Source organism: Taudactylus pleione, unplaced genomic scaffold, assembly GCF_031769625.1.
Source record: "Taudactylus pleione unplaced genomic scaffold, aTauple2 ptg000070l, whole genome shotgun sequence".
NCBI lineage: Eukaryota > Metazoa > Chordata > Amphibia > Anura > Myobatrachidae > Taudactylus > Taudactylus pleione.
In genome coordinates this window covers 7,860,611-7,882,034 of record NW_028284472.1, presented here as the reverse complement: position 1 = coordinate 7,882,034, position 21,424 = coordinate 7,860,611, and the positions used below count along the sequence as shown (strand labels likewise).

Below are 21,424 nucleotides of genomic sequence, written 5' to 3'. Positions count from 1 at the left end.
AGACAGAAAAAAAAAGAAGAATTTTTTAATTGTTTGTGGAGCGCACTTTGAGGGTTACACCACCCTTTAACAGACAGACGCAGGCTTGTCGCTGCTGCTTTGAGGACAGTATCATATGCAGTGACAGTAGACTTGTCAGAAATTGTTGGCACGTCCTTCAGTCCGGACCAGATGTCCAAACCGGCCCTTGACTTATGACACAGGCGCACGCTTGGCGCTGCTACTGTGTTGCTGCACGTGCGGCTACATCGCACTCAAGTCACAAACACATAAAAAAATATTTTTTTTATTTGTTGGAGCACTTTGAGGGTTACACCACCCTTTAACAGACAGACGCACGCTTGTCGCTGCTGCTTTGAGGATGCAAGTGCGGCTACAGCCCACACAATTCACAAAGACAGAAAAAAAAAGAAGAATATTTTTATTGTTTGTGGAGCGCACTTTGAGGGTTACACCACCCTTTAACAGACAGACGCACGCTTGTCGCTGCTGCTTTAAGGATGCAGGTGCGGCTACAGCCCACACATTTCACAAAGACAGAAAAAAAAAGAAGAATATTTTTATTGTTTGTGGAGCACACTTTGAGGGTTACACCACCCTTTAACAGACAGACGCACGCTTGTCGCTGCTGCTTTGAGGATGCAAGTGCGGCTACAGCCCACACAATTCACAAAGACAGAAAAAAAAAGAATATTTTTATTGTTTGTGGAGCGCACTTTGAGGGTTACACCACCCTTTAACAGACAGACGCACGCTTGTCACTGCTGCTTTAAGGATGCAGGTGTGGCTACAGCCCACAAATTTCACAAAGACAGGAAAAAAAAAAAGAATTTTTTAATTGTTTGTGGAGCGCACTTTGAGGGTTACACCACCCTTTAATAGACAGACACACGCTTGTCGCTGCTGCTTTGAGGATGCAGGTGGAATCTAGACGGGATTTGGAACCGGGGACACACTACCTCCATCAATTGTCTAAATCCCACTGCACTAATGGCGGATACCGGACCCACGTCTAACACCAACATAGCAGTCAAGGCCTCAGTTATACGTTTTGCTTCAGGATGACTGCTGTCGTACTTCATCCTCATCGCTAGGGACTGTTGGAGGGTCAATTGTTTAGTAAAAGTGGTGGTGTTCCTACTTCCTCTCTGGGATGATGAACAACTCCCAGCAGCAGCAACAGCACTAGGAGGAAGTGGTTCTTGATCTTTCCCTATTTTATTTTTATCAGAGAAAGTTTGGTCCTCCATTTAAGTAATATTGATATACACGTGCGGCTAAAGCGCACACAAACACAGAAAATATTTTTTTATTTTTGCTGGAGAGTAGTGCACTTTGTGGGTTACACCACCCTTTAAGAAATGAGCCAGCCGGCTCTTTACTTATGGGACACAGGCGCACGCTTGGCGCTGCTCCTTTGTTGATGCACGTGCAGCCACAGTGCACACAAGTCACAAACACAGAAAATATTTTTTTTTTTGGTTTGGACTGGAGTGTACTTTGGGGGTTACAGCACCCTTTAACGGTCAAGCCAGCCGGCCCTTTACTTATGACACAGGCGCACGCTTGGCACTACTTTGTTGATGCACGTGCGGCTACTGCGCACACAATTCACAAACACAGAAAAAATATTTTGTTATTTGGTTTGGAGTGTACTTTGGGGGTTACAGCACCCTTTAACGGTCAAGCCAGCCGGCCCTTTACTTATGACACAGGCGCACGCTTGGCACTACTTTGTTGATGCACGTACGGCTACTGCGCACACAATTCACAAACACAGAAAAAATATTATTTTTTTAGCACTTGGGGGGAGCACCCCTGATGGACAGAGCACCCCCTGGACAACACTACAGCACCCCTTTAGGACTGGGACACTGCACAGGACTTTGGAGTGGACACAGCCCCTATGGAGAACTGACTGCACAACACAGTCCAGCCAGCCCCTATGGACTTTGAAGTAGTGGACACAGCCCCTATTAACAACAGCAGCACAGCACAATACAGCCAGCCCCTATGGACTTTGAAGTAGTGGACAACAGCAGCACAGCACAGCACAACACAACACAACACTACTCTGCACTACACTACACTACACAGCCCAGCCAGCCCTAACTCCCACCCTCCCTCTTCACTGTCCACAGCCGAGTGAGAAAATGGCGCCGACGCGGATACCTTATATAGGATCCAAAACCCGCGAGACCCGGAAGGCGGGATGATGACGTTTTGCCTCGATTTCAGATCCGAGTCAGGCGGGAAAAGTCGAGCCTGACTCGGATCGGCCTCGGATCGGGGGGGCTCGGGGGGGTTCGGATTTCAGAAATCCGAACCCGCTCACCCCTAATATATATATATATATACATACACACAGTCACACACACACACACACACATCAAATATATATATATATATATATATATACACACACACACACGTATGTGTGTGTATATATATATATATATATACACATTAGATGTGTATATATATATATATATATATATATATACTGTGTGTATGACTGTATGTGAGAGATGAGTACTGTGTGATTGATGCAGAAAGAGTGCTGTGCAGTCGGGTGTACTGACCTTCCTTATGTCTATTCAATCAGTGGCTGCATGAGGACGTTGCTCCGAGTACAGTCTGGGAGCGGGGGAAGACTGTGTGCGGGCCTCGCTGCTGCTGCTCCGGGGCAGTGGGTGGGGCCTGGCAATCCCGGGAGGCGGCGGCGTGGGCCGGCCACTGTCTGTGTGGCTGGACGGAGCTGCATGCTGGCTGAGGAGACACAGCGCGGTGGGGAGTCGGGGACTGGTTAGAGAGATGGCACCGGCGATTGGCTGCTGCGGTGCTCTGCATGTAGCACAGCCATATATTAAAGGACCACGCTCAAATTTTGTGATCACTGGGTTCGTCAGGGGGGGTTTCCGGGTACTCAGAAAGCCCCCCTGCGTGCGTTACTGAGGGTGGGTGGAAGGGCCTAAGGACAATTCCATCTTGCACCTCTTTTCTTTTCATTATGAGCTGTTTGCGGCATTGCTGCCTGACATATTTTTAATTTTATAGTTTATTAAACTGCCATCCTGTCTGCCACTGCAGTGCCGCTCTGTGCCATGTTGGATGCTGAACTGCCACATGTTAGTGTCGCCCACTGCTGTCACTTAGCTTAGTCAGCCAGCTAGCTAGATGCAACCTTTTGGCCTAAACTGGATGAAATCAATATTGTGAGCTGTGAGGTGGTCAAAAAGACTGGAAATGACTGGAAATAAATGTTATTGAGGTTAATAATACTTTATGAACAAATACAGGCCCAAATTATGTTATTTCAGCTGTTTTTATGATTTTTGGAAAAAATACAGATTCAAAACCAAAACACGCAAGGGTGGTTCTGTAACAATCAAATCCAGATCCAAAACCTTGAAGGAGATACAGATCCAAAACCAAAACCAAAACACGGGGGTCGGTGCACATCCCTAATATTAATGTTTTTTTAAATTGAAAGCCGACTTACCTAGAGGTACCCCAGGTGCATCCAATTGCACTACAAGAGCCAGGGTTCCCTGTCAGCTAGATGAGCACTGGGAATGTACTAAGGGCGCTCTGGGCTGGTATACAGACTGCAGGGTGCTATTCTAAGCCAAATGCAGGTGCCATGGTGCAGAAACGGTGCTGTCCCTAGCTATGGCTTTGCATTAGCCTATATCACAAGAGGAAATATACACTGTAATACAATAAGGCAGTGTCTTAAGTATTGATTATGTAGGAGAAAAAAAGCTACATTTATAAAGAATAGCATGTCAATTATGCTTTATATATATATTACATATATATATATATATATATATATACAGTATATATATTTATACTGTATATATAAATTAAAATTCAACACTGCAGTTTGTACAGAGCATTTACCTAATGTCATTTATGTCACCATCCTCTCAGATTAAAGTACAGAACTACATACAGTCACTTATAGTGTAGCATACCTTATTTGTTATAGAGTGGTAAGTTTGTGTGTTATAGTGTAAGTTTATAATAGACAGGTGCATACAAACAGAACAGTATAGGCTAGCTCCTTGTGCAGAGACCAGGAAAATACCATTTATACAATTAGAGCAACACGTAGGACAAACTGCATGAACTGTCCCAGACAATACAAAATCAGGGCAGGCGGTCACAGACCATGGTCAGGGCAGGCAACAGACAAGGATAACCAAAAGAAACCGATATCATTATAGGTAACATTCTGGGGACTTTCAGAAAAGCGGGTCATTTTGCCCCTTATATTGTGCACTAGATTTCTGTTTGCGCATTTTTTGAAGTGTCCCTGGGGCTGGTGCAAGTTTTGATGGTGCAATCGATGGATGTGTCTAAATATGCACCAAGCAGTATTTGAGCGTCTAAAGACGCGCAAAGAGGGCTTCTCCGTTCTTGCATGTGCGGAATCACGGCTTTACACCAGGGAAGGGCTTGTAGTGGTATTTGCATAAAGTAGCATAAACCCACATGGATGCTGCATTATTCAGCTTGCAGTCAGGTGCTTTACAGATTTATCCTCCCTCCCTCATCTTTGCTGCAGTCGCACCAAATAGCCCTCTTGGCGTGCCAGATCCTATGCGACTCTGCTAGCGCTGGAGTTATTTTTTGTGTCTTTGTCACTCGAAAATTTATACTAGTTGCAATATGATGTGACTAAGACGCACCAGGAGGCTGCACTGATTAATTTGATATGCAACACTTGTATATCTGTGTATGACTGAGTCTAAGGGGTCTAGTTACTAAGCTGTGTTATGAGATAAAGACAAGTGAACGGTGATAAGGTACCAGCCAATCAGCTCCTAACTGTCATTCTTCAAACACAGCCTGTGACATGGCAGTTAGGAGCTGATTGGCTGGTACCTTACCTCCTTCACTTTATCACCTAACACAGCTTAGTAAATAGGCCCCTTAACCTGTATACAAAGGGCTACAATGCAGTAACGGCAGCTTTTTTCCACGCCAAGTTCCGTTGTGCTTCGTATACACACTCAGTCGCACAAAGTTATACAAGTGTTAGTCTCCTGGCGCGCCCTAGTAGCATCACATTATGACTAAGACGCAATTTCGGGCGAAAAAGACGCCCAGTGCTAACAAAGGTGCATGGGACCTGGAGGCTCACTCCCGGCAGGCGTCTCGCGCCACATGGTGTATTGAGGCTAGATGTACGAGGACACATTTGTATGTACAAAAATCCATTGCACATGGACTGAGGTGGAGGGTGACATTATACCCCCACCAATAATCAGACATTGCACATCCCAAAAATGGTTGGAGATGGAGTCGTGTGGAGCTGAGAGGGGAGTAATGACAACAAGTTTGTGTCTGTATTGAATTTTTGGGACTATCATTGTAAGGGCAAAATGTACTAAGCGTCGTGTTCTAAACCCCAGTGGTTTGGTGGTTGGTTCTAAATCCCAGCGGTTTGGCGGCAGTTTGTAAATGACACCAAAACTGCCGCTTAGTAATTTTAGCCCTAGCCCTGTTCTATTCTATTCTAAAATGTGTTTTGATGGCGGTGTTGCAACGGTTGTGGCCTTAGTAAATCTACGAATATCCGGGGGTTAGAACCCGCTACTTAGTAAATTTTGCCCTAAGGCTCTTAGGCCCTCATTCAGAGCCGTTCGCTATTTGCGGTCGTTCGTTCAAAAACAAGGGGTGGCTATTCAAATGATCCGTTCGCACATTGCAGTCTGTTCACACCTCTAAGTCTGAACGAGCGAGCAAAACATACGCTCGTTTATTTGATAAAAACACCCCCTGGCCGCTCGCACCATACGTCATGTCCGCTATTTATTAGATTAATCGAGTACATCGTACAGCGTATGAACTGCTCGCTATTCTTGTGGTTGGTTTTTTCAACCGCTATTTTGCGAGCAGTTCTGAGTTTAAAAAAACCCAGTGACGTGGTCAATGACGCTGCTGGATTAATTATGCACACCCTTAAAACGCCCGTTTTGACCTTTAAGCACGCCTGCGTTCGAATTCCACTCCCCCGTTTTCAAGCACCTTCCCCTGTTACCACCCACATACGCCTCATTCTGTCACTCAAAATAGCAGGCACTCGCTATATAGCGTACAAACGATTTTCGGCCGCACCGACTGGTTCGCGCATGCGTACTAAAAACCGTACGCATGCGCAGATGTGCGAACATCGCTCGGAACGAGCGTACTGCCGCTAACGAGCGGCTCTGAATGAGGGCCTTAGATAGATCCTTAGATGAACAAAAAATGGTTCCAGTAAATTTTAAATAATTTCCCTTTTTACTTACAGGTGAATGGGGGAATGCTAAATGAATCACCTCTTCATGCCTATTGCAACCAGTCCTTGTTCTTCTTTTTGTTTTAAGTATTTCCATTTTTTTATACCCCCCCTTTATATCCCCCACCACCACCACTTTGCCTGGCTATGAAAACATCTATGATGGAAGTGGTCTGTTCTGTAATGTAAAAATAATTTGAATTTCAGTGTAATAAACAGCTGGTTGTGTCCTGTCTGCGGCACTGTGATATTTATCTCTCAGTTTGTACACAACATCTGGTGAGTGCCACTGGGGAAGAAACATATTAGATGAAGAGAGAGAACACACTCTCATGACAATTATTTATAAGGAAAGCTGTTGGATATTCTCATCTGCATGTTCCGTGTACAGGAGTAAACCGAATGGGTTTTCGGACAAAAGGTTGACAGTTAAAAGATCGACAAGCAATAGGTCAACACCAGATGGTCGACAGTCATTATGTCAACAGGCCAAAAGGTCGACAGGTACATTAAGTCGACATGGGCATGGGGCGACACACACAAAAATGGTCGTCATGTGTTGTTGTTTTTTAGGGCTAGGCACTTACTGGAGAATTAGGGTTAGGCAGTATTAGTAGAGTCAGTTAGAGTTAGGCACTAGGAGGGACGGTTAGGGTTGGGCACTTACCCCAAGGGTTAGGGTAAGGCACTAGTAGGGACAGTTAGTGTTAGGCACTTACCCTGTCAGTTGGGGTTAGGCACTAGGAGAGACGGTTAGGGTTAGGCACTTACCCCGATGGTTAGGGTTAGGCACTCGGAGGGACGGTTAGGGTTAGACACTTACTGGAGGGTTAGGCACTAGAAGGGATGTTGGAGTTATGCACTTAGCCCGATGGATATTGTTAGGCACCAGGAGGGATGGTTAGGGTTAGGTACTTAGCCCAAGGGTAAGGGTGAGGCACTAGGAGGGACAGTTAGAGTTAGGCACTTAGCATAATGGATAGGGTGAGGCACTAGTAGAGACAGTTAGATTTAGACACTTACCCAGATGGTTGGGGTTAGACACTGGGAGGGGTGGTTAGGGTTAGACACTTACTGGAGGGTTATGGCGCAGCAGGCACTAGTAGGGACCATTACGGTTAGGCACTTACCCTGATGGTTAGGGTTAGGCACCAGGAGGGAGGGTTAGGGGTAAGCACCAAGGGGAGGGTTAGGTTTAGGGTGAACATTAGGGTTAGAAAACAACAAAATATGTAGACCATTTTTATATCGATCATACCCATGTCGACCTTTTAATGCTGTCAAACTTTTGTACCTGTTGACCTACATCCATGTCGACCTTCTGTGAATTTAAATTTGCCTGAAAATTTGAATTTTCACTTTGTGAATTTTAGTTGAAAATATATCCACGCCGCATTTAAAATGCAGGATATGATAAATGGGTCCCTTAATGTGGGACAAGGCATGTTGACTCTGGCATATTTATAATATGTGCAAGGTGTGCACACTACGCACACACTGCATCCATATAAATATACTTACCGCTTCGGCACTGGCTGCAGAAATTACCACCGCGCCCATTTTCCAGTGATTCGTGTATGCACCATATTCTTGGATGTCAAGGCCCCCATACATCAGAGATGGATTGCAGCAATCGTGCAATTTGCAATCGATTGTGTATAAAAATCTAAAATGTATGGGCTTCACAGATCGCAGATTGCAACCAAAAAGTGATTGGAATTGTTAAATCAGATTGTCCAACATGTTGGATTTCACAGATGGATTGGGGCTGTAGATTGCTAGTGTATGGCCATGATCAGCAGATTTGCAGACCGTTACCAGTAAAATGATGGGCCTTTCAAGATTGTCCGATCTGTGTTTTCTGCAGTCGATCTGCAAATCACTGAAAAAGATCTGTAATGTATGGGCGAAGATTGCTCGATTGGGAAATCCTAAGATCGGGCAATAAATCTTCAAATTGTTCAATTGTGGTTTTCAGATTGCTGATGTATGGGGGCCTTCAGAGTCTACTGCACCGCCGGAGAGGAGAGGGCAAAATTGGAGCCTGCACATGGGCCCCCTCCACGCCTCTGCATGTTGATATTGGGACTGTAGGGAGGGGTGGGCGAGAGGTGCCATAAAAGCATCCGGGCAGCTCTCCACTTTCTGCTAGCCCCGCCCTCTCTCGTGATGTCACAGGTTCATGGGTGGAGCCGGCACAGGGTGGCAGTGAGCCCTGGTTGGTATGATGTATAGGTGAATTTGGGTGTTTTTTTGTTTGCATAGTAGAAGATTGACATACTGTATGTATGTATGTATGTATGTACAGTATGCAGCATATGTTGGTTGAATTGCTTGTAGGAATTGTGGTGTCTTACACTGGGCATACACTATATCAGCATACTTGTCGACAATCAGCTCCAGCCTTCCGGGAGGGAGCTGATTGTCGGCTAACAGCAGGGGAAGTGGGCCGGACATTGACGTCACATTAGGGGCGGAGCCAGTGGCGGTGTCAGCCATTGACATCACATTGAGGGCGATTGCGTCATGGTGGCCCCGCCCCCTCTTCACAATGCCGTTATTTTCTGCATTGTGAAGCAGGGGGAGGGGCCACAATGACACGATTCAGCGCGAATCGCGTCACCCCCCCCACTGCGGGGGGTTCTAGTTTTTTCTGGGGGGAGGTCGGGAGGGTCGCAGGCTTCCGGGAGGCTTGCCTGCCTTTCCGGGGGGGCGGGAGCGGCACCCGAAAATCAGGAGGCTCCCGGTCAAATCGGGAGGGTAGGCAAGCCTGTATATCAGTGGTTCTCAAACTCTGTCCTCAGGATCCCACACAGTTCACGTTTTACAGGTCACCCAGCAGGAGCACAGGTGCATGCAGATGCATTACTCACTGACACATTTTAAAAGATCCACAGGAGGAGCTAATTATTTCATGTGCAGTTCTGTGAGGAGACCTGGAAAACATGCACTGTTTGGGGTCCTGATGATTGAGTTGGAGAACCTGTGTACTATACAATGGGAGAAAATGACATTCGACCATATGGTCCCAAACACTGGAAAACAGACAAAAACGTTTTTTCAAATGGGTTAAATTTGTTTGATTTAACCAATTTGTCCGAACAACCATTTCTGTCTGTTTTCCAGTGTTTGGGACCATATGGGACCCTGCGCTCTGTGCGGTCTCCCGGTCGCACACCCCTAGTTATTACGGCCCTGATGACCCACACACAGGCAGTGGCAGGATTAGCGTACATCTCTAAATCAGACTCATAGTACAGTATATAAAGCAAATCATCTATGGCGCTGAGAGAAATCCATATATGTTCCAAGATAAAATGTTACTGTGGTATAAAGTGGGGACAATGCATACCTCTGATGTCATACGAAGTCGCTTTTATAATATAATCAGGCGCTGTACCCCACCTGCTGTATGTGTTTAGATGATGGTTTGCCCCATACCGAGCTGGAACACAAGAAAACAAATCCCTGCCTTTCTAATCTCCCTCTTTACTAGAGAGCATTAAAAATCCTTATTTGGCAGAATAACTGGCACATATATCGAATCTGCTTATTCTGGGCTGTTAAGTAAGTTTAATTAAGTTACTAAGTTAATGTTGCAAGCTATCTACAGAGAATCTTATTGCAATAAACTGAGGAAAGGGAATAGGAATCCTAAATTGCCTCATTTTTTCACAGTTGGAATTGGGGACCAGTTAGCCGGTTGCGCAGAAAGAATTCCAATTTGTCTGTCGCCCTGAAGGGATCCAGGTTACTCTGTTGCAGGCGAGAGAGATGTTTAAACGTGAACAAAGTCTTGTTGCAATTTACTCTCTTCACCTGAATACTTTTTGCTTTTGATATAATGCTTTATTATGTTTTATTTATTTTTTGGGCCTTTTTAGCCAACTAATCGTGCAATAATTCAGCATTGTAGTTTTTTTACGGGCTGACTACACTGGATGTGTTGTTGCTGAGCCATCGCTCCGAGTACATGTGCGATCCTGCTTATTTTAACAGATAATAATAATTTTATATATATATATATATATATATATATATATATAATATATATTAAAAACAAATAAAAAATTAAATAAATAAATAATTTTATATATATTTATTTGTTTGTGTTTTTTTATAATAATAATTTTATATATATATATATATATATATATATATATATATGTGTGTATATATATAAATATAATAAGGACAAATAAAATAAAAAAATAAATTAAATAAATAATTTTATATATATATATTTGTATGTTTTTTTTCTTTTTTTTTTGCACGTGTTGGCCCTGTACAGGCTGCAGTTCAGCAAAACAAATAAACGATAAAAGAATGGAAACAAAATTACCGAAATTTGCAAAGTTTGATAAATGGTGGCCTGCACTTGCCACAAGCTAATGGCTTGCCATGATTAATAAGAGCAAAAATAATTGCATTTCATTAAGATTGATGACACCCCATCTACCCTCCCTTCTCGTTTCAGCCCTAAAGTGGAAGGAGATGAAGTTCTCATCTATAATGGCTCCTGCAACATCACCATAGAAACAGAGGCAGAGATGGAGTGTGAGGCCCTTAATCAGCCAATTACCACACAGATTACTGCGATACAGAAAAAGTGGCTCCAGAACACTCAGGTACATAATCAAATCTTTTTTACAGACTGATTCAAACAGTTTAAAATTAAATTTGTAACAGCGTGTACGTTCGGGGAAAAATAGAGAGAGGAAGAAACAATTGGAGCTGAGTTATGGTAATATATAATGCTAAATGCTCATGGAAGTGTTTGAATGCCCTTTCTGTTGTGGAATAACTGAATTTATGGTTAATTGGAACTAAAAACCTGCAGTTAAACATATCATTTATGATAAACAAATGAGGTCTATCCCTTCAACTTCTGTAAATGACTTTAGAAGTATTTTGTCCCATTATGCTTCTTGTATTATTTATAAAACCCGGAGCTATTGTTCAAAAACTAAATAATAATATGCATGATATATCTGGGGTTTTTTATGAAATATTATATACTGTGCAGTTGGAGCACATTTATTTGAAGTAGGTGGTACATGGCGCCCTTGGACATATGGCTCGTGCAATATGCAATCAAAAATAATACAGTATCCTGGCTTTGTGCACAAACGTGCTATGATGACAAGTGCAATAAAACCGTGTTGTAGAGATGAATGGTGCAATGACAAAAGTGCGCCAGGATTTTTGGCCTATGGATAGAGCACTTTTACATAAAAGCAATGGCACGGCACTGGGCAGAGCATGCATCATGTTACGCGCACCCAGCAGAGCCCGCTCAGGCATACTAAATTCAAATAGGTAAAACAGAGGTAAACCAGCTCCATTTAGTAAATGCCCTCTCTGCGCCTTATTCTGTCGCATGGAAAGTGTTCTTAATTTCTGTATGGCTACAGCGATCGTAAGTCCTATGCAACTATCCAGCTATATTATATATTAGAAATCACTAGTAACGGCTACCAGGGGCAAATGTAGGATTTGCAAGGAGGTGTTTCTATATATATATATATATATACACACACACACTGTATATATAATGTATATATATCTCACACTTACACAGTACTTTCAGAGGAAAGCTGCAATGCAACAACGCTTTCTGGCGGCGGGACCAGGTAAATTGTGCCCATAGGCCCCTTCTCTTGTGGCATAATGCAGCGAATCCCGGGTGCATGGGAGGAGGGTGCAGCCAAAATTACACCTGTTAACCATGATAGTAAGGCCCGTATTCCATTTGGAACGAAAAGCCGTTTTTGCTTGTTTTAGGCAAAAACTTTTCGCCAATGACGTCATGTTCGCCTGTTTTGATTTTACTCCGTATTCAATTTGTCTCTGGGGGGGGGTCCCCAAGTATGCCGCAGGTGTTTTTTTCATTGCAGGTGCTTGTGGCAGGTGGATTTTTCATGATTTTTTCAACTTAACTTTAGCAACTTTAAAATATGCTGACCCCCAGTTTCAAGTACCCCAAATTTTCTGGGATAAGTTATTTTCTGCAAAAAATACTCCAGAATACTATTCTTCACCACTTGTACAAAAACGCTATTTAGCAGCTAGAGAGCCTGTTTAACAACACCAAATACCTTCAGCAAGCCAAATCGGGGGGTACCATAGTGAACCCCCATGTCAGAGCATCTTTTGGGGGGTCTCAGGCTGATTTCCCCAAAACTGACAGTACTTTCCGCTTGTTTAAGTTTCACCGGGTCCCGTTTTCGCCTACTTTCAAATTGAATACGGCGATACTTTTCCGCCTGCAAAACACGTGATGTAGGCGAAAATTCCGGGAGGCGAAAAAGTATCACGGCTCGGCTCAAATTGAATACGGGCCTAAGTTGCGATGGGATGGGGCTCAGACTATGATCAGTCGGCGGGGGATCCAGGTACTCAGAAACCTTCCTGCCTACCTGAGGCTTGGTGCTGAAGATGCAACTGAAAATTGCGTGAACTCTGCCAACGAAAAACTAAGAATAGGCCTCAACTCTGACTACATGCTGATGATACACCTATGAGATGCTTTCCCTGATGTGCGAACAACCCATCGCCGCCCAGTTGCGTATGACTCAGAATTGCTTGTAGCTACTCTTACTTGTGTATGTTGGCTAAGACACGTGTGCAGTTTGCTAAATATTGCAAAACGTGGCCACATTCAAAGTGGTCTATGATGAGACACAGCTGTATCAGCATACCTCCCAACTTGTCCCAAGTCTAATAATCAGGGACATTTTGCGCACCGTAGGCACACACTCCCGAAAAGGGGACGGTGCTTCATGTAAAGGTGCGGAGCCGCGATGGGGCAGGCCCCAGGACATACTTGCCGACAATCAGCTCCAGCCTTCCGGGAGGGAGCTGATTGTCGGCTAACAGCGGGGGCGTGGCCGACCATTGGGGGCGGAGCCGGGGCGGGGCTGGCCAGGTTGTTTCTCATGAGGGTGGAGCCGGGGGCGGGGCTGCACGATCGCGTCATCATGGCTCCGCCCCCTCTTCACAATGCCATTATTTTCGGTGTTGTGAAGCAGGGGGCGGGGCCACGATGACGCGATTCAGCGCGAATCGTGTCACTGGCCCCCCCTGCTGCGTAGGTTTCTAGTTGTTTCAGGGGGGAGGTAGGGAGGGTCAGAGACTTCCGGGAGGCTTGCCTGCCTTTCCGGGGGGCCGGGAGCGGCACCCGAAAATCGGGAGGCTCACGGCCAAATCGGGAGGGTAGGCAAGCCTGCCCTAGGATCTCCCCACACTAGTGAATAGATGCCGTGCGCATGCGCACAGCATCTATTCTAAATCTTCTTGCCCGCTGCTTTGCATAGCAGATTTGTATTCCCCCAACTCCCTCCCACACTGCGACCCGCGGGTGGGACAGCGGGACAGTCCCAGAAAAATGGGACTGTCCCGCTGAATGCGAGACAGTTGGGAGGTATGCACTAACTCACAGGTTCTCAAACTCAGTCCTCAGGACCCCAAACAGTGCATGTTTTCCAGGTCTCCTCACAGAATCACAAGTGAAATAATTAGCTCCACCTGTTGATTTTTAAAATGTGTCAGTGAGTAATGAATACACCTGTACACCGGCTAAGTGACCTGGAAAACTTGAACTTTGTGGGGTCCTGAGGACAGAGTTTGAGAGCCACTGCACTAGCCCATATGGGCTATTTTGACCTACTATAAGAACACTGTGGACTAAATATGATAGCCGTCGAGATTTCCGACGCAGCGGGGATTTATGCAATTTTCCCTGGGCTGGTTTAGCCTTTATAATGATTGCCACTTTTAAAAAAATGGGTGCACCCGCATAAATCCCCACAGCGTCGGAAATTCGGAGTCTATTACATTTAGCCCTGTAGCTTTTTAATTTAAAACACCATTCAAATAATATTTAAGAGCAAAATGCACTCAAAAAAAACATACAGTAATTTGTGTCAGGGATTCAGAACTTCACATATGGACAAACTAGATCAAACCATGGTTTAACTTTCTTAATTATATTTTAATCAATAAAAACTGGTGGCAAGTGACTGACATTTACATCGATTTGTCAAACCGACTCGACTGATAGAAAAAAAAAAAATCGCAGCACATGTGTAATTCATCCAGTCACTAATTTAATCCTATGTAGTTGTACTTTACTGTTGCACTGTGGGCGTCTTTCGGAGTTAAAAACAAAAACTATTTTATTGACGTATCACTGTAAATCAGGTGCCAGCCTCTTTACAACAAATACGTAACAGGGAAAACACTTTGTCAATACACAACATTAACATGTTGTGTAGCAGAGGTCTTCATTGAAGACCATTAGAGATTCTACACTAAGGATGAATTGGCTGAATGTGTAGTTTGCACTGATTCCAGAGCTTACACTTTTATGAAACAAAACATTAATGCATTTCCAAAGCTGAGGCTAGAGGTGCCCTAAATATAATGATCCTAAACTGATCGAATACTAGAGATGTGCACCAAACCCCGTGTTTAGATTTTGGATCCAGATTCATATTTGTGTTTTGGTTTTGGATCTGTATTTTTTTTAAAAATCAGCTATAATGACGTCATTGTGACTTGTTAGTGTGCCATCCAAAACCCGAGTTCGGTTTTAAAATCTAAATCGTGGAAAGATCCGAACCAGGACTCTGTTTGACTCGATACCCTAAAGGTTATTCTGAACTCAGACTCGGTTTGACCCAGAGTCCCTAAATTCGGTTGCTGTCGTTTCTCTGAGAACCAAAATGACACATCTCTACCGTATACCAATGTCTTTCAGATCACAGTCTATGTTTTGTTGCACAAAAGATATCACGAGACTTATTAAGCGACGCTCTATTAAGCTGTGTTGACAGTGTGATGAAGTCATGTTACGAAACGCGTTGGGTGATCTCCTACGTTCTTTCCTGTTACAAAGACTCGTACAGGAATGTGCTTACAGCAAATGGACAATCTTCTTGTTTATCTGATAAGCCTTTCTGCTTTTTTTATATTGTGAGCTACCAATTTGTAGTGGCTGCCGCACCATGATGCTGTGGGGCTTGAAATTTAACCTATTGTATGATTTGATGTTGTTAAGTGATCCCACAGAGACATGGAAAAAGCAGGCAAGCTTCCTTGTTGATAGTCGAGCAGACTTCACAGTACAAACAGCTCTCACCCTCCTGCTGCCCTGAAAGCAGGAGAATAAATGATTTTACACACAGTTGTGCCCCCAAGGCAGCTGCCTCTTTTGCCAAATTCTCATTTCAGTCCAAAGTGCCACTGTCTTGTTTAGAAGCAAGTTTAGCAACTCTCCATCTGTATAAAACTGCAGGTTCCAGTATGCCATGCCAGCAGTATGCTGGGATCTGTAGTACCACAACAGTGGGAGAGCCTCAGGTGGTGTCTTTCCTCTGGTTGGTAGTATGTAGCTATGCCAGATACTGTCCAGACTGAACGTGTTACAGCCTCCTGACCGCAGCCGTCTTCTCATTTCCACACTTGTTGGCATCATTTATCATCACTTGAGACTCACATTCCTATTACATGTGACACGCTCCACTAAACGATGCTAATCATTTCATATCACCCATTGCTGATGACGTTATCATTTGTCATGTAGGTCTGTGGAGTGATAATGATTTTAGGTCTGCATTAAGCAGACCAAAAGCATTAATCTACTTTCAGGAAGGCTTAAATGCTGCAAAATAACAATGCTTTGGTCAATAATATATTACAGGGCAAATTAGTCCAGATGGGACGGTAGTCTCCAAAATCAGCACAAGTGCCAATATGAGCAGCAAATCATTATTCTTGTTTGTTGTGTGTGAGATACTTTCTGTGAGTATTATTCTTACAACTGTATGATTATTATTAATATAGTGGATTGTGAGTTCTTCTGCACGGAGTCTACATAAAGTCTTCTATACTTGTCTTATCCAATACTGTACATTACAAAAAGGTTCAATGTGTAAAGTCTATCCGCAGCGCGTATATACTATATAGTGGTGACCAAGACTGGAAAATGAAATAGCTGGGTGCCAGAACCAAATTAGTATTCAGACAAAGAGGAACTGCACTCCAAGCAGGGACATTCGCATACTCTACAGCAGGGGTTCCCAACCACGGTCCTCAAGGCACACTAACAGTCCAGGATTTAAGGATAGCCATACTTGAGCACAGGTGACTTAATTAGTACCTCAGTTATTTTGATGTAATCATCTGTGCTTTAACATGGATAACACAAAAACCAGGACTGTTAGTGTGCCTTGAGGACCGAGGTTGGGAATCACTGTTCTACAGTATAGTGGTCTATTAGCACATAAATAGCAACGTTTTGGATCTAATACAATCTAATATCTATTTATATGCAATATAAATACAAGTACATTGGACCCAGCCAGTGGCGTCCCTCCCCGCGGTGTCACCTGGTGCGGGGAGGGACGCTGTGCGGGATGGGGGCGTGGCCTCCTGGCCCGAACCCCGGTTGTCTCGTTCTTGTTACTGCAAGGGGGTGCAGAAGGTGGCGTGTGGCAGTGCCAGCTCCCTTATAATGTCAGGAGCCGAGTGCTGCACTCAATGCTACAGCGCAGCACTCGGCTCCTGTCACTGAAGGGGAGTCTGCACCTTCGTCGGGTGACACCCGGGTGCGGGCCGCACCCCCCGCGTGACGCCACTGGACCATCTTATGCTAGGTAATCTGTCTGCTCCACCCCCAACTTATTTATTATATAGTATATATCAGAATACCGACAGTGGCATCTTGACAGTCAGAATCCCGACCCAATTAAGTAAGTGCCCTAACGCTAACCCTTGACCCTCCCCATAACCCTCCTTTCCAGCTGCCTAACCCCCTCCCCCCCCGCAGCATATGCTTAGTGTTATGGATTCATGTGGTGTGGGGATGTATTACTGCTATCTAGGAGAGGAGTAATGTGATGTGGGGATGTATTACTGCTATCTAGGAGAGGAGCAATGTGATGTGGGGATGTATTTCTGCTATCTAGGAGAGGAGTAATGTGATGTGGGGATGTATTACTGCTATCTAGGAGAGGGGTAATGTGATGTGGGGATGTATTACTGCTATCTAGGAGAGGAGTAATGTGATGGGATGTATTACTGCTATCTAGGAGAGGAGTAATGTGGTTTGGGAATGTATTACTACTATCTAGGAGAGGAGTAATGTGGTGTGGGGATGTATTACTGCTATCTAGGAGAGGAGTAATGTGATGTGGGGATGTATTACTGTTATCTAGGAGAGGAGTAATGTGATGTGGGGATGTATTACTACTATCTAGGAGAGGAGTAATGTGATGTAGGGATGTATTACTACTATGTAGGAGAGGAGTAATGTGATGTAGGGATGTATTACTACTATATAGGAGAGGAGTAATGTGATGTGGGAATGTGTTACTCTTATCTAGAAGAGGAGGAATGTGATGTGGGGATGTATTACTGCTATCTAGCAGAGGAGTAATGTGGTGTGGGGATGTAATACTGCAATCTAGGAGAGGAGTAATGTGATGTGGGGATGTATTACTACTATCTAGGAGAGGATTAATGTGATGTGGGGATATATTACTACTATCTAGGAGAGGAGTAATGTGATGTGGGAATGTATTACTACTATCTAGGAGAGGAGTAATGTGATGGGATGTATTACTGCTATCTAGGAGAGGAGTAATGTGGTTTGGGAATGTATTACTACTATCTAGGAGAGGAGTAATGTGGTGTGGGGATGTATTACTGCTATCTAGGAGAGGAGTAATGTGATGTGGGGATGTATTACTTTTATCTAGGAGAGGAGTAATGTGATGTGGGGATGTATTACTACTATCTAGGAGAGGAGTAATGTGATGTGGGGATGTATTACTACTATCTAGGAGAGGAGTAATGTGATGTAGGGATGTATTACTACTATCTAGGAGGGAATAATGTGATGTGGGAATGTATTACTCTTATCTAGAAGAGGAGTAATGTGATGTGGGGATGTATTACTGCTATCTAGGAGAGGAGTAATGTGGTGTGGGGATGTATTACTGCTATCTAGGAGAGGAGTAATGTGGTGTGGGCATGTATTACTGCTATCTAGGAGAGGAGTAATGTGATGTGGGGATGTATTACTGCTATCTAGGAGAGGAGTAATGTGATGTGGGGATGTATTACTGCTATCTAGGAGAGGAGTAATGTGATGTGGGGATGTATTACTGCTATCTAGGAGAGGAGTAATTTGATGTGGGGATGTATTACTGCTATCTAGGAGAGGAGTAATGTGATGTGGGGATGTATTACTGCTATCTAGGAGAGGAGTAATGTGATGTGGGGATGTATTACTATCTAGGAGAGGAGTAATGTGATGTGGGGATGTATTACTGCTATCTAGGAGAGGAGTAATGTGATGTGGGGATGTATTACTGCTATCTAGGAGAGGAGTAATGTGATGTGGGGATGTATTACTACTATCTAGGAGAGGAGTAATGTGATGTGGGGATGTATTACTACTATCTAGGAGAGGAGTAATGTGGTGTGGGGATGTATTACTGCTATTTAGGAGAGGAGTAATGTGATGTGGGGATGTATTACTGTTATCTAGGAGAGGAGTAATGTGATGTAGGGATGTATTACTACTATCTAGGAGAGGAGTAATGTGATGTAGGGATGCATTACTACTATCTAGGAGAGGAGTAATGTGATGTGGGAATGTATTACTCTTATCTAGAAGAGGAGTAATGTGATGTGGGGATGTATTACTGCTATCTAGGAGAGGAGTAATGTGGTGTGGGGATGTATTACTGCTATCTAGGAGAGGAGTTATGTGGTGTGGGGATGTATTACTGCTATCTAGGAGAGGAGTAATGTGATGTGGGGATGTATTACTGCTATCTAGGAGAGGAGTAATGTGATGTGGGGATGTATTACTGCTATCTAGGAGAGGAGTAATGTGATGTGGGGATGTATTACTGCTATCTAGGAGAGGAGTAATGTGATGTGGGGATGTATTTCTGCCATCTAGGAGAGGAGTAATGTGATGTGGGGATGTATTACTGCTATCTAGGAGAGGAGTAATGTGATGTGGGGATGTATTACTGCTATCTAGGAGAGGAGTAATGTGATGTGGGGATGTATTACTGCTATCTAGGAGAGGAGTAATGTGATGTGGGGATGTATTACTGCTATCTAGGAGAGGAGTAATGTGATGTGGGGATGTATTTCTGCTATCTAGGAGAGGAGTGATGTGATGTGGGGATGTATTACTGCTATCTAGGAGAGGAGTAATGTGATGTGGGGATGTATTACTGCTATCTAGGAGAGGAGTAATGTGATGTGGGGATGTATTACTGCTATCTAGGAGAGGAGTAATGTGATGTGGGGATGTACTACTGCTATTTAGGAGAGGAGTAATGTGATGTGGGATGTATTACTACTATCTAGGAGAGGAGTAATGTGATGTGGGGATATATTACTACTATCTAGGAGAGGAGTAATGTGATGTGGGAATGTATTACTACTATCTAGGAGAGGAGTAATGTGATGGGATGTTTTACTGCTATCTAGGAGAGGAGTAATGTGGTTTGGGAATGTATTACTACTATCTAGGAGAGGAGTAATGTGGTGTGGGGATGTATTACTGCTATCTAGGAGAGGAGTAATGTGATGTGGGGATGTATTACTGTTATCTAGGAGAGGAGTAATGTGATGTAGGGATGTATTACTACTATCTAGGAGAGGAGTAATGTGATGTAGGGATGTATTACTACTATCTAGGAGAGGAGTAATGTGATGTAGGGATGCATTACTACTATCTAGGAGAGGAGTTATGTGATGTGGGAATGTATTACTCTTATCTAGAAGAGTAGTAATGTGATGTGGGGATGTATTACTGCTATCTAGGAGAGGAGTAATGTGGTGTGGGGATGTATTACTGCTATCTAGGAGAGGAGTAATGTGATGTGGGGATGTATTACTGCTATCTAGGAGAGGAGTAATGTGATGTGGGGATGTATTTCTGCTATCTAGGAGAGGAGTAATGTGATGTGGGGATGTATTACTGCTATCTAGGAGAGGGGTAATGTGATGTGGGGATGTATTACTGCTATCTAGGAGAGGAGTAATGTGATGGGATGTATTACTGCTATCTAGGAGAGGAGTAATGTGATTTGGGAATGTATTACTACTATCTAGGAGAGGAGTAATGTGGTGTGGGGATGTATTTCTGCTATCTAGGAGAGGAGTAATGTGATGTGGGGATGTATTACTGTTATCTAGGAGAGGAGTAATGTGATGTGGGGATGTATTACTACTATCTAGGAGAGGAGTAATGTGATGTAGGGATGTATTACTACTATGTAGGAGAGGAGTAATGTGATGTAGGGATGTATTACTACTATATAGGAGAGGAGTAATGTGATGTGGGAATGTGTTACTCTTATCTAGAAGAGGAGGAATGTGATGTGGGGATGTATTACTGCTATCTAGGAGAGGAGTAATGTGGTGTGGGGATGTAATACTGCAATCTAGGAGAGGAGTAATGTGATGTGGGGATGTATTACTACTATCTAGGAGAGGATTAATGTGATGTGGGGATATATTACTACTATCTAGGAGAGGAGTAATGTGATGTGGGAATGTATTACTACTATCTAGGAGAGGAGTAATGTGATGGGATGTATTACTGCTATCTAGGAGAGGAGTAATGTGGTTTGGGAATGTATTACTACTATCTAGGAGAGGAGTAATGTGGTGTGGGGATGTATTACTGCTATCTAGGAGAGGAGTAATGTGATGTGGGGATGTATTACTGTTATCTAGGAGAGGAGTAATGTGATGTGGGGATGTATTACTACTATCTAGGAGAGGAGTAATGTGATGTGGGGATGTATTACTACTATCTAGGAGAGGAGTAATGTGATGTAGGGATGTATTACTACTATCTAGGAGGGAATAATGTGATGTGGGAATGTATTACTCTTATCTAGAAGAGGAGTAATGTGATGTGGGGATGTATTACTGCTATCTAGGAGAGGAGTAATGTGGTGTGGGGATGTATTACTGCTATCTAGGAGAGGAGTAATGTGGTGTGGGCATGTATTACTGCTATCTAGGAGAGGAGTAATGTGATGTGGGGATGTATTACTGCTATCTAGGAGAGGAGTAATGTGATGTGGGGAT

General features: G+C 43.7%; 1 protein-coding gene across 1 annotated transcript in view; it reads left to right on the top strand.

The window, feature by feature from the left end:
• PKHD1 (PKHD1 ciliary IPT domain containing fibrocystin/polyductin) overlaps positions 1-21,424 on the top strand; it is a 663,908-nt gene that overhangs the window by 115,777 nt on the left and 526,707 nt on the right. Inside the window, 1 exon segment of the mRNA XM_088467197.1 lies at positions 10,770-10,920. Coding sequence (XP_088323323.1) covers positions 10,770-10,920 — 151 coding nt within the window.